The sequence below is a fragment of the Lepisma saccharinum genome, chromosome 11, assembly GCF_977018435.1.
Source record: "Lepisma saccharinum chromosome 11, izLepSacc3.1, whole genome shotgun sequence".
Classification (NCBI taxonomy): domain Eukaryota; kingdom Metazoa; phylum Arthropoda; class Insecta; order Zygentoma; family Lepismatidae; genus Lepisma; species Lepisma saccharinum.
The window spans coordinates 24,357,951-24,371,792 of record NC_139239.1 but is presented as its reverse complement, the minus strand read 5'-3'; the positions used below and the strand labels follow the sequence as shown (position 1 = coordinate 24,371,792).

Genomic DNA, 13,842 nt, shown 5'->3' with positions numbered 1-13,842 from the left:
GTGTGAACCATCAAGTTTTACTTGATAGAGATGCTTTTTTACATTTTTAAAATTTGTAACTGAATGTGTAAAAATTTGTATTTTAGAAGATATCAAAGCTGGAAAGAAATGTAGATAACGGTAATGTTAAATTCGCAGATATATATTTAAGTCAGCTATGTTATATATAGAGCCCGGAAGTTTGGCAAAATGCCTCTTTTTATCTACTGCATATATTGATAAAAATTTTCCGGATATACATTTCTTATGTTGTTTCGAATGTTTTGGAAGCCTTTTCATTTTGCCTATTTTGCCTATTTGGGACCCCACTGCCTATTTTTAATTATAATGCCTTTTTTGCCTTTTTCAATGAAATTTGACATTTTTTTTTTAAAAAAATGTGTATATAAATTATTTTTCTCCCAAAAAACGTTGTTGGCATTTATTTTTCTTCCGTTTATTATGTGAATAATTTTCGCCTTATTTAAGTAATATTGAACTCACGCATGTTTCAACATTGCTTAAGGAGAAAAGAGTGAGAAAAAAGTATTTCATGCTGAGTCAGGATATTGCCTTTCAGTTAACATTTCTTGTGCATGATTGACTGCTGAAGTGGACAGGTTGATTTCGAACACAAAGAAAATATTTCTGAAATCTCCCTCTCGAATCCGAAAATTTCAGGAAGTTGCGATTGAGCTTAGTTTAGCTCAGCAACCAGTCTTGACGAGATAGGGAACCTGGATATCAGCAGCTATATATTATGCTAACAACCTTCAAAAAATCAGTGAGGTGATCGATGCTCTTCCAGAAAATGAAGCGGCTTCAATTCGTGAAGTGAAAAAACTCCTGTGCTATTCAAGTTTACTTTTGCACATTATGGTGCATTGCCAGAGACAATTACAATTATAGCATCCATGAAAATCTTCGAGGAATCTATGCAGCAGATGATGGAAGTGCCAGGAGAAAAGGGGTGAGCTGTTGCGGAAAAGTGCTAACGGGTAGTGAGTGCAAATGAGGACTTGAAACAATTGAAAACAATTTGTGATATTCTGAAAGGTGAAAATGCTGTTACCAAAATGAGTCCAGCTACATTAGCTTGTTATATGTATGCTCCAATAACTTCTGTCGAAGTAGAAAGATGATTTCTATTATGAAAAACATTCTCTCTGACAGACTACTATCAATGAATGTTTAGAACTTAAAAAACACCTTGTAGTTATGTGCAATCAAGATGGAGAAAATTGAAATGCTCTTCCCAATTTAGATTTTAACATTTTGCCAGAAATTATAGATAAAAGTAAGCGACTTCTAAATGTGCCATTTTTTCGGTTTATTTTGCCTTTTTTTTTCATTTTTAGTGCCTATTTACCACATTATAAATGCCTTTTTGCCTTCCTATTTTAACAAAAATAAATGCCTGAACTTCCGGGCTCTAGTTATATATAACCTGACTATATAACATTTCTATTAAACCATATATGTATTTGTGTAATTTTTTTCTTCCTGCTGTGATGCTGTTAACAATAACAGGTAACTTACGTTAGCAGCATAAAAATGCTTTCATGTTTTGGAGAAAGAAAGATGCAGTTGTAAATTATTATACTGAAATGAAGCACTTGCTCATCCGTGAACAGTGACGTGCACTGAGGAGTAGCTAGTCTAGCAGAGATAGATCAATCAATCTCACATCTTGAATTATATTCAAATCACAATATTTATTGTCTTGTTAAAGCCACCACAGCTCATATGCAACACCTTTTTTTCCACGCTCTTCTCGTCCATCGGCGTTCTCCGCGGGCAAAGCTGGCTGGATACCCTAGCTCGCTCTTCTTCCGCCAGACCAGTTTTCAGGTAGAAACGGCCGGCCCAAGGAAAAGGAAGATTTCTCTCTACCTCCCTTGCCCCCTCGCCCCCCGCTGCAATGGTTGAAAGCCCAGGCTTTCAGGTCCCCCAGTCTATCTCCTATAGGACAGATAGGGGATTGGTTTCTCAGATTTTTTTGTAAATTCTGTAAAGAACTAAAGGTAAAATTTTCTGCAGTACTTATGTTCTCTATATTTACACAACCTTTTACACGTTGTACAATATGTATGTATAATATGGGATGTAGTTTTATTATTTATGAGATGAGAACGTGTTATGTGCAGACAATAATGTTATGCTGTCTTTTTTTTTCTTCTTTTTTTTCAAATATGGAACATATAATGATTAAATTACAAATGTGTTCTCAGGCTCTCTCTCACTCTCGTTTTAGTAGTTTCTTATTTAAATATACTAATCTTGACCTCTAACAGTCATAAATACGGATGTATTTATTTGGACAAGAGAACGCGCTTTCATATTGTTGTTGGTTTGGTTTATTTTACTTCGCTTTTCTGTCACATTTGGTTATCGCGAAAATGAGGATGAGTGATGATATGATGAAATTGATGAAGTGACCTCATATGAACAATCCAGGCCAGGATTCGAATCCGTGATGAGTGCGCATTCTTGTCCTATGTGTTGCAGTGAATAATGAAATAATTTTGAATGAAAAATGTATCTCAGAACTCAAAAAGTCAAATGAATATCATTGAAGAAACTACAAAAAAGTGTGTTGTATTTTCTTACCTATTTTGTTCCTGTGCACAAAGTGCGCTTAAAACACCTAATCAACCAACCGTGGGAGAGTTGTTATCACAGCGCGCTACGACACCAGGAGTTCCGGTTCGAACCCAGACCTGGACATTAATTTTATCGTATCATCTTCGCAATTAAGCAAATGTGACAAAAAAACGACGCTAAGGAACAAAAATGAAATCAAATCATTGATTGATTGCATGATTTGGTTTATTTTACTTTGCTTTTTCGCCACTTTTGGTACGATAAAATTGATACAGGGACACACACAAAGAATATCCATGGCCAAGCCAAGATTCGAACCCAGGATCTCTGGCTTAGAGTAAAATCAAATCGTTTTTTATTTTCGAATGTGGGTTGGGGTTACATGCACTTTATTTTAGGAATACTGGGCCCTAAAGGGAGAAGGGGTGTGACCCACACCAACACCTCCCCCCCCTTGAGCACACCACTGACTGCTACCCCAAGTGTAGACGTCACCGCACGTCACTGTCCGTGAAACTTGTTTTTAAGAAGTTATATTAATTTTGATGGCCACTGCCATCGTAAAACAAGTTTTGAGAATAAGTAATTCATATCAGTATAATAAAACTCTTAAGTACAGAACGTATTCACTGTACTGTAATTAGGAAATAGAAAAATAATATTATTTGTAATATCCAGTTAAGCTTGATCTTTTATCAGTTTGTATATCATTGGTTATCTTGTTGGCAGGTGTACATTCATGTGGAGGGCGAAATGCCCTTCCAAATGCTAGTTTTTATGATATATTATTGTGCATTTTATTTTTGAAGATTCAAATGTCATGTCTGATCACGAACTTGAACAAACTTGAGAATATTGTTTAAAGTTTGTTTTAAACCTACTTTATGTTCATGATATGCTAATCGAAACTGGACCTACAGTTTAAATTTAGACCCAGATCACTGTGCAATGTGCTTCAAAAGGGGATTGGACCCCAAGACCCCTTGAGATAGGTTTCTGTTTTCTTGGTTTATTCACTTTCCTCATATCAGATCATTCAGTTTACCGTGGCAATGGAGAGAATTTTCATAACAACAATAATAACCATCTATTTAAGTCCTGGACCCTACTTTTGCAAGATATACCATGTTCAAATAACCATGAAGTCAGCTTGGTTCCTGTTTACAGTACAGGAAAAACTTATTGCTGTTTACATAAAACAGTGTTTTTAGCTTGTGGCAGCTGTATAATACGTGCTACTGTGCTATAGCACGTTACTCAATTTGCTAAAATGAAAAGAAACAAAAGGACAAATTTCATAGATTTAAGAAGTTCTACAGGATGGCTCAAAAAGTCACTTAACACCCTCGATACAAGGCCACTGCAGCGTGCAACGTGGAAATGGTGATGACCAATCGTTGCCAGGCCATGGGAGAACCACATTGATGCCACCCGCGTGGCCGGCGGCCATCTTGATGTCCGCCATCTTGAATTCAACTTCAGAATTTTAAATGGGAAGGGGGTGATATGATATATCAAATCAGGCTAGAATTTCACGAGAAATGCAATGGTGAAGGTTTTTTCGACGTATCTTTAACCAGTAAAAAGTTATGACTGAATTGTTGTACCGATTTGGTCCTTTTCCAGGTGTTAGAAAAATGCCTTAAAATTTGTTTAGTGCATCGGTAATGCATCGAGATCAAAGTGACATCTAGGGAGAGAAGTTCGCATGCCATTGCACAAGATTTTAATCGGATACATCCACGAAGAGCTGCGCATTATGAATGGTTGTCGCGAACAATTTACAGTGTGATGCTTCCATTGAATTAAAAATACTTCACAGTGACAAGACTAATGTTTATGTTCATAAGTAAGTTCATAAACAGAATATGCGACCCTTGTCATCTGATAACTAACTTTGGACAGAAACTGCTTCAGAACGTTCCCATAGTGTTCTGGTGTTCCTCCCTATTGAAAAAAAAACTCTGTAAAAAGTACCTTCTTCCATAAGCAAGGATGAAAAAACCTGTTTATTTAACAAATCCAAGTAGCCCTAAGCATTTAAGGTTCTGTTGATGGAAAATTGACTAACCAATCGTGTTCCACACAGCACGCCACACCTTTAACTTACCAGCACTAAATATTCAGCTTTGATCTGTCGAAAATTCGTTATCAGATAAAAAGCATCGAATATTCTGTTTATGAACTTCCTTATGAGCATAAACATTAGCCTTGTCACTGTGAAGGACTTTTAATTTAATGGAAGCGTCACACTGGTAATTGTTCGCGACAACCATTCATAATGCACAGCACTTCATGGATGTATCCGATTAAAATCTTGTTCAATGGCATGCGAACTTCTCTCCTTAGATGTCACTTTGATCTCGATGCGTTACCGATGCGCTAAACAAATTTTAAGGCATTTTTCTAACACCTCGAAAAGGACCAAATTGGTACAACAATTCAGTCATAACTTTTTACTGGTTAAAGATACGTCGAAAAAACCTTCACCATTGCATTTCTCGTGAAATTCTAGCCTGATTTGATATATCATATCACCCCCTTCCCATTTAAAATTCTGAAGTTGAATTCAAGATGGCGGACATCAAGATGGCCGCCGACCGCGCGGGTGGTGTCAATGTGGTTCCCCCTTGGCCTGGCAACGATTGGTCATCACCATTTCCACGTTGCGCGCTGCAGTGGCCTTGTACCGAGGGTGTTAAGTGACTTTTTGATCCACCCTATATAAAACAGTGAAGTGAAATGAAACTCAAAAATTTGCAGCGTGCTATGTACTTTCCATACACTGTTAAGCTATAATGAATACCATGCTCTTGGCTTCATAGCACGTTTTCGGCACCTTGTGGCATGCATGAATACATCCCCGTCATGCACCTCGGTTTTAATGCGGGAGGTAGGTCTCAGCTCAGGAAGATTGTCTGCTACCATGCTAAATACATCTACAGCACGGTGTTATCATCTCAGTATAAGAAGAAAGTTTGTGTCAATCTTCTCGACTATACCAGAATAACATCTCATAATGTTCCCACGTTTTTCATAGGTTATAGTGTATATTTGTGTAATGTGTAATATACATATATTAGCACCGCTGTAAAGAGTTGGAACATGAATTAACAATATCGCTCAGCCTTTAACCTATTTTGGTGGTAAGTTGTGTAGATTGCAACTATTAAAGTATAATCCGAAAGTGCTTTCTGCTATGTAAAATGTATGTTTGAATATTTTAATTTGATATTTGATCTAAATCGCCCTTTTTAAATGCTAGAAATTTATTCCCTGTTCCAACTGGCTTCAGATTTAGACCCGAATTTTTTTTTTGATTAGTTCATGTCGGGCATATGTGACATGTGATATGTGAACCAGTCATTGTAAAAGATCAGTTGCATTTTGTTGTTCCATGCACTGGCATACACTGGTTAGGGGGAAGCTGATGGGGCTACACCCCCTCTTGAAAATTTTGATATCAAAACTTTCAAATTAAAGCAGTAAAGAACCCCCCCCCCCAAAAAAAAAACAACGTGGTAAATGCAAACTACCCTTAGAATGACCTCCTATTATCATTTGTTTTTGAGCAGCTTTTAAAACAAAGGTTAGAAGCAGTGATTTCCAAATATTCTATAGTTTATTCCACCCATACATAGAATGCAGCTATGTGATACTGACTTTTACAATTCCAGCCCCCTCCAAAAAAAAAAAAAAAATCCAGCATATGCTAGCAGTTAAAAATGAGTGTGTACGTGTGGGAGAGGGCATTGTAAATGCAAGAAAGAACAACACCTGTAGCATGCATCTTTGAAAAGTCATGAGCTACTGCTACTTAGAATTGATTCCCGCTGAGGTGAGGTACCAGACTGAAATTTGCTCAACTTCTAAATCTGCCACTGCTTCTTGGCCTGTTCATCTCGCAGAAATATGACAGTTAATAAGTGAAGATAAAATTTTGTATCAATATATAAAGAATAATTACAGCGTAAATCCCCAAAATACCATAACTATATAAAATACAAATCGATACTAACATTTTAAAGAAAAAACCAAAGCCTTCTCATAATTAGTTAAAAAAAATAGCTTGAAATAGCCAGGGGCAAGGTTAAACTTTCAAAAAGTTATGTCCACAACTATGTAATTGCCCATATCTATAAACAACAATATACTTCTTTAGACACCTGGTAGTCCTATTCTAGTTTCTCCAATTCCTCTTCATTATGGACATGTGGAACACACAAATAAAAACTACTGGCAAATTTCTAAAGGCAATAAAACTATACATTCTAGGCAAAAAGAACTGTATATTTACAAAAATATAATTTTATACAGGTACATTGCATGAACATACATACCGATTAATGATAAAATTATTGTTTTCCTTGCAGGTACAACATATTTTGCCTCAATCTATTTTGATAAATATTCTAGGTGCTGGAATCATCCTCCTTGAAGTTTGCATCCCACTTCTATCACTACATTGACTGTAAGAATACTTCTTCACAATTCACCAGAGTTGTTTACCTAAGAGAAGGAAAACAATGAAAAATGCAGTTGTGAGCACATTTGGAGGAATAATTTATTTTTCCATTTATCACACACCACGTTTAACATAGTTATTTAATGACAAACTGTTATTTTTCATTTGCGTTTTGAATGTTCACTTATAGCATATTAACTTTATGAAATCTTACCGTTTTATACTACTTTATTTGTTCATGCGCATGTTTCAACTCAATACTAATGCCAATTATAATTTCAGGGAAAATTCCATGATAAAAGCTTTCAAAATTACAGAAACTCTTGCCATATCAAGACTACAAAAGCCAAACCTCAAAACAACAAACTACATGTATATTTTTTATCATTTGAGTAATTTTAGTCAAGTTTAAAAAAAATAGACAATTGTTGGACGGTAATAATTTTATTCTGTATTATAATGTATGCACTTTGACTTGATGAAATCTCAGTGTGAAGATATGAAACATTGTCAGATATAGCAAATAGTGTTTATTTGGAATTACAGTGAATAATTTTGTACTGTTAAGTGATTGGCCAAGCAATGCATGCAATTAAGAATAATTATGATGTAGAGTTAAGAAATGCATAAGATTAAAAAATATGTAATGGAAAAAATTCATAATTCACTTCAAGAAGACTATGACTTTTATTATTGGTCCAGTTCCAGATTATGTATGCAGATTCTGAGAGGGATATTATATTGAAGATACCCATCATAATTGGGACAGTTCCCTTGACACAATCTATGAGAAAATTTGAAAATAGTTCGTCAGTGCAGTGCTTACCATCAGATGTTGAAGGAGGTGGTGATTGCCGTAAGTAACTATGTGCATTAGATGATTGATTAGAAGAACATTTGGAATTTTTTTTAAAAAATGTTTGTGGTATGCTGAATTTTGGTATCTTGATTGGTCTGAATCTTGAAAGTCAGTCAGTGTTAGGGATGTCACAGATTAATTGGTTCTCTATTGGTATCAGTCAGAATAGGAATAACAGTTTATGAATAATATTTCTGTTAATTTTATGGATTCGATATATAAATAGCTTATAATTTAGTGCAAAATTGTGTCAATTTGTTATAACTTTTTGAACGTCAACATAATTCTTGTGTCATAATTTAATAAAGAAAATATTCATGTTTTCAAGGAACATTTGCAATTTTATATCGGACCAGTAGAATATCAATACCTTTAAATTTTATGTATGCAAAATTTTATGTTGGTCCATCCTTAAAAAAGGGTTTCAGGGAATGAGAACTAAATTGTAAGGACTGATATTGTCCGAGTGAAAAATCTTCAATCCTTCAACCTTTAATACTTTCTGGAATGTATCCCAGCAAGTGACATAATTCTGATGACTTTGAGAACATGATATAGTTCAGATATGCTTTGCATGAACATGGACATGAACCTGTGACAAACAGAGATATAAATTTTAACTTGACCATTCTTAGTTTCAAAGACAACATTTTATTTAGAGCAGTACAAAATTTAAAATTTCACTCTGAGAAAGGGCAGATGTTGAGGCTAATACAGTGGGTGTTTAAGGGTTAAAAATATGTACAATATGTATGGCAGAGAATATACAGTTATAAGTAAACCTTATAAAGGTTTACAGTAGCTAATTAACTAGTTATTTTTAAGGTTGTTGAGTTCATGGCCGTAGGCAGGAAAAATTTTCGGGGGGGGGGGGGGTTCATTCATAATTGTTGCCAGGTCGTCGCCAGAAATTTGAATAACAGAAATAATAATAATAATTGTACAATAATAATTAAAATTTCATAATAATAAAACAATTTTATTCCATAGTAATAATACTATTAATAATTATTATTATATTATTGTTATATCCTTGAGAGGGCTTACTCAATCCAGCAGATGAGTGAATATCCAGCATAAGTTTCTTTTTGTTCTTTTTACGTTTCATACAGTGTGTACTGAAATGCACAATTATTTTACTTCGTCATTAAACTTTAGATACCTTCAAGAAAAAACTTTAAAAGTTAGATGGAAATTTTAGTCATAAAGTTTTTGTTGTTTGACTTTAAAATTATATTTTTGGAATTTTGAAAAGTGTGGAACCAGTTATTCTCTTTAAAAGCTTAGCCTGGTGCATGGATTGTAACCTCAATCGCGAACGTAATGCGCTACGAAACTGGAGGTACTAGGTTTGAACTCCTATCAAGGGGGATTTATTTTCGACTTTATCGGACGAGGAATTTAAAAGCTCAAAAGGGAATTTTGGGACTATCATAAGGGAATCTACAGTCTATATTCCTTGTGACGCAGGAACAACACTGGAAAGAAGACAGCAGAAGTGATAATGGTGGGGTCGCGGGTGGGCTACGATTCCGAGAATAAATCCTGTTTCACTCAAGTTTCAGAATTCCAAATGTATGAAAATTCTAGCTCGATCATTTCAACATTGTCTCCTTGTATTTTTGTGATGCTTCGAAAAAAAAAATTGAAAATTTGTTACAGATTTTGGTTTATAAACATCCATTAATCCAACATGTCAGAAGTTTCGGGGGGGGGGGGGTTGAACCCTAGAAACCCCCCCTCTAAATGCGGCCATGGTTGAGTTAACCATTGCTATCAATGCCTCAGCCACATTTCTGAGGGAAGAGGAAATTCTCACTAATTTGAGTGATTGCTATTTCTTTTCACATTACAGTAATTGACTTATTGAAAATTATAAATGTTCTGGTGGAGGGGATGCCTCCTCCACCCTTCCCATTAGTCATGACATTAATTTGACATTTCTTTTCCAGCTGTGCCTTCTTGTGAGCCATGTTACTTTGGACCATACCACATTGTTGATGCTACAAGTAAAAGTCAGACTGAATTCAGTCCCATGTATTTGACATATTATGAAGCTAATTGATGTACATCACTGGTAAAAAGTTCTTCATTTCAAAATATATGGCAGTTCATTTTTTGTTTTCTTTGAACATTTTAAATTGAGTCATTTAATTGCGAGAATAAGCAGTTGATATATATTCATGTACACAATTTTTGAAATGTACATGTGCTAATTGTCCGCCATTCTTGTTTTAACTATACCAGTTTAGCTTTCATTTGTTTAAAGAAGTGTATTTTTTTTACAAAAGGTGAATTTGTATTCTTTCTCAACTGTATAACATGTGCACCATAATGTGTACAATAAAGCAATACAAACTATAATGAAGAAGATTAATTATAGAATTTATATTTTAACCATAAAATAATTCATGGGGAAAGCATTATTTCAAACTACTTTCAATTTATTCCTGGATTGAGAAGAAAATTGTCTGGAAAAACATTCTCCTTATAAATCCATTACAATTACCTGTTTACACTTTGTTTACTGTAAAAAAATGGTAACAAATTGAGTAAAAAAGAGATAGACCTTAAATGTATCTCTATCAAAGAGTATCTATTCAAATGTGATAACCAACATTTTAATGGAGTTCTCACATAGTACACGACATGAATTTCCTGGAAAAGTTGACCCAAAATTATGCAACAGAAGTGGATTATATTATTTCAAAGATATTTTATAAGCGAGTCTGTAGACGTTTTTGAAGAAATCTCTGGTATTGTAAAGTAATACTTACGTCCTAACATTTGTAACTATTGAGAACAATTTTATATTGCTACAACATGGCAAGTGACAAGAATCATTAAGAGCATTGTTAGTAATACTGGGCATGTCCTTTAACACCATGGTTGTGCGGTCTAAGGTGTAGCCTTGGGCTCCAGCTATGCAGGTTCGAGTGTCCTGGGGGAAGCTAACAACTTTTCTCCTGAGATTTCAGCCTGTGTATGGGATCGGTGGCCACAAACCATCGTGAGGAAACTGGGAACTATGAATGAATAGCGTAACTTGGTCATGAAAACCTACGATGACGACTGAGGGCTCGTTGTGCTGATCACACATCATCCCGTAACTGATTGGATGATCTCCCAAATCATACGAGTGAGTAGGAGTGAAACCGGCAGTCTGTAGGTAGGGCCGGGCTCTCAATGGGCTGTTGCATCATGGGTTATAACAAAATGCATGATTCTAATGAAAATCACTATCCCATGTACCTGGTAAAACCAGTTATTTTTTGTTTATGGAAACATGTTTTGTTATTGGAAAGTTACTATGCTTCTGGTTGAATTAAACTCTATTGCAGTCACTATTGCTCATTTTATTCACATGTGCATGTTGCTTCTAGGATTGTAGCTTTCCTGGTGACTTAACTCAAACAAGTGTTCTCTGGTTACCAACCAGATTCAATCGACAATAGTGTCCTCAACGTTTCAAGGGCATACTATCATCATTCCCTGAAGATGTTTGTGCTCGAGATGTTGGACGCTAGCGCTGGCTGATAATCCAAGAACACTTGTTTGAATGTTGCTTCTCATCAATTTCTATTCAAATTGTATTTGTCAGACTAGTGTAGATAGAAGCAACCATGTATGCACATTGTCGACAAATAGCAGGTGATTTTCACAATAATTTTTACTACACATCGCGTGAAAAACAGTTTTAGAAACACCATAACCAACGTCACAGGTTTCATTGGAGGACTTAAGAAGCAGCCAATTGACATAACTTGTTAAACTCGTGCAGTTTTTTTAATGTGTGCACTGATTTAATGTGGTATCAGTACAGCTCCACTACTTTTTTAAAAAAATATTAATGAAACTAGTCATGCGTAAGAACACTGTTATTATTGCCAGAAACTAAGTGCATACAATGATACATAATCACATGTTCTATGCAGGGCTGACTGATACCAGTGGTATTGGAATAGGGAAGTCGGTTGGACTTTATTTACTGATTCCGGCTGGTACTTTTTCCAGTGTTTGGTTAGCAAAATTGCCACATGACACTTTCATGGAGTCTATCCTAGAAGTTATGCAAAATTCAAAGTATTTTTATTTTGCACCAGTTTTGCAATTGATTGGCTTTATTTTACTTAGCTTTTGTGCCACTTTGGGCTAATTTACAAAGATGGGAATGATTGATGATATTAAATTGATAAATGTACACACAAACAAGCATGCCCAGGCCCGGATTCGAACCTGGGATCCCTGGCGTAGTAGCACAATGTGCTAACCACACCGCCATGGGGCCAGCTGCACTAGTTTTATGTGAGAAACTGTGATTGCATAACACACATTTGAATATTCTGATTTAATTCTTGAATATTTTGAAGGAAAACTGATGCACATAAGTACTTGGAGTGTAATACTTGCACACTATCAACATTTTGAACAACTTTTAACATTACAATTTTCAAGAATCTGTATTGCTGGAAATCAGAAAGATTCAAAGTATCAACATATGAAATAGAACAAATTCAATCCTAATTGATGAATCAAATTAATTTCTCACATGTATTTTATCTATCTGTTAATCTTGTAATGAATGGAAAGAATGGCACGTTTTCTAATAAAATGTAATATAAATCAGTAGAACAAAGGTTATTTTGACAACTTTATTTTCATTAGCAAGGTTCTTTGAAATCTTAGTTTATTAAGAAAAGGCAAAGAATAAGTATGGATTATAAACTTTTGTCATTAACCTTTTGGATCCCAAACGTCTCGATCGAGATACCCAAATGTAAGCCTCACGGTCCCAAGCATCTCGATCGAGATGCTGTGTCAAGGTCGTAGTTTTTACGTTATAACTTTTCTATTTTTGGCTAGAATTTCGATTTTTTTTATATATATTGTTCCTAACACATGTATTTAACAGAAATGTTTTTTTGCATTTTTTTTTTGTCTTCATGAAAATGGAGGGGGAAAGGCAGGAAAATGGACCTTCTATTTTGCATCTCTTTTCAAGGTCAAATTTTTGCCGACAGGAACACTTGCGACAGGGGTTACCCTGCATTGCCTAAAAATAGAATTTCAAGCAGCTGCAAGAATCGGTGCTCATTTTTCACTGCGTTCTAGCTTTTCGTCCGTGAATGTTGTGCGTAGGTGTCGTTTTGTGCCCAAGTGAGAGGACATTTTTTGGGTGGTGACAATTTTTTAAAATAATTTGGGGGGTTTTCTCCCTTCCCCCTCCATATATACGCCAAATTTGCATAAATTTTGCATTTTGTGCATTTTGACATTTTTTTCGGGGTGGGGAACACCATTTTTTTAAAGAAAAGTATTTTTGAGGGGATTTCTCCCTTTCCCCTCCATATGTACGCCGAATGTGCATAAATTATATATCGTCTGAATCTGTGATTCATTCTGCGTACAACGGTATATCGTTCATAACTCTAGGGCATTTAGTTTCTGAGCTATAGTCATTTCAAGGTACTGCTGCATTTTGAAGCTTGAATCAGTGGGCATTCCTTTTGGGGGTACAACTCAAGTTACATTGGTCATATGATAATAATGCAAATATTTTTGTGTTCCTTACTTGTCAGCGATCATTTCCATGTGCATGTCGACACTGTCATGTACTTTTTTCTTGGGAGGGTGGGGGAACCAAATTTTTTTCCCGAAATTTTGGAATTTTGAGAGTTAGCCCCCTCCCCTCGCCACATATACACCAAATTTGCATAAATTTCATATAGTCTGAATCTCTGGTTCATTCCGCGTACAACGGTATATCACTCATCTCTCTAGGGCAATTAGTCTCCGATCTACACTCATTTAATTGAAATTCTGCATTTTGCTCAAAATCGGCTCAGGACAGAGAGGCTTACTTGTGAAAATGGGCTTGGGACTCAAAAGGTTAATGTTGAGTATGTTTTTAGTCAGAAGTATGTGCTGATATTAA

The 13,842-nt window shown here is 35.4% G+C and overlaps 2 protein-coding genes across 4 annotated transcripts in view; one reads left to right on the top strand and one right to left on the bottom strand.

Moving 5' to 3' along the window:
• Positions 1-10,098, top strand: part of LOC145995183 (arrestin domain-containing protein 3-like) — a 67,008-nt gene extending 56,910 nt beyond the window's left edge. For all 3 annotated transcript variants that reach the window (XM_083131733.1, XM_083131735.1, XM_083131734.1), the window contains exons 6-7: positions 7,751-7,904; positions 9,860-10,098. In XM_083131733.1, the coding sequence (XP_082987859.1) occupies positions 7,751-7,904; positions 9,860-9,972 (267 nt within the window). In that variant the 3' untranslated portion in view covers positions 9,973-10,098. The remainder of the gene's footprint in view (positions 1-7,750; positions 7,905-9,859) is intronic.
• LOC145994681 (putative U3 small nucleolar RNA-associated protein 11) overlaps positions 6,992-13,842 on the bottom strand; it is a 39,104-nt gene continuing 32,253 nt past the window's right edge. The window contains exon 3 of the mRNA XM_083130825.1: positions 6,992-7,092. The gene's annotated coding sequence lies outside the window, so the exon portion shown is untranslated. The remainder of the gene's footprint in view (positions 7,093-13,842) is intronic.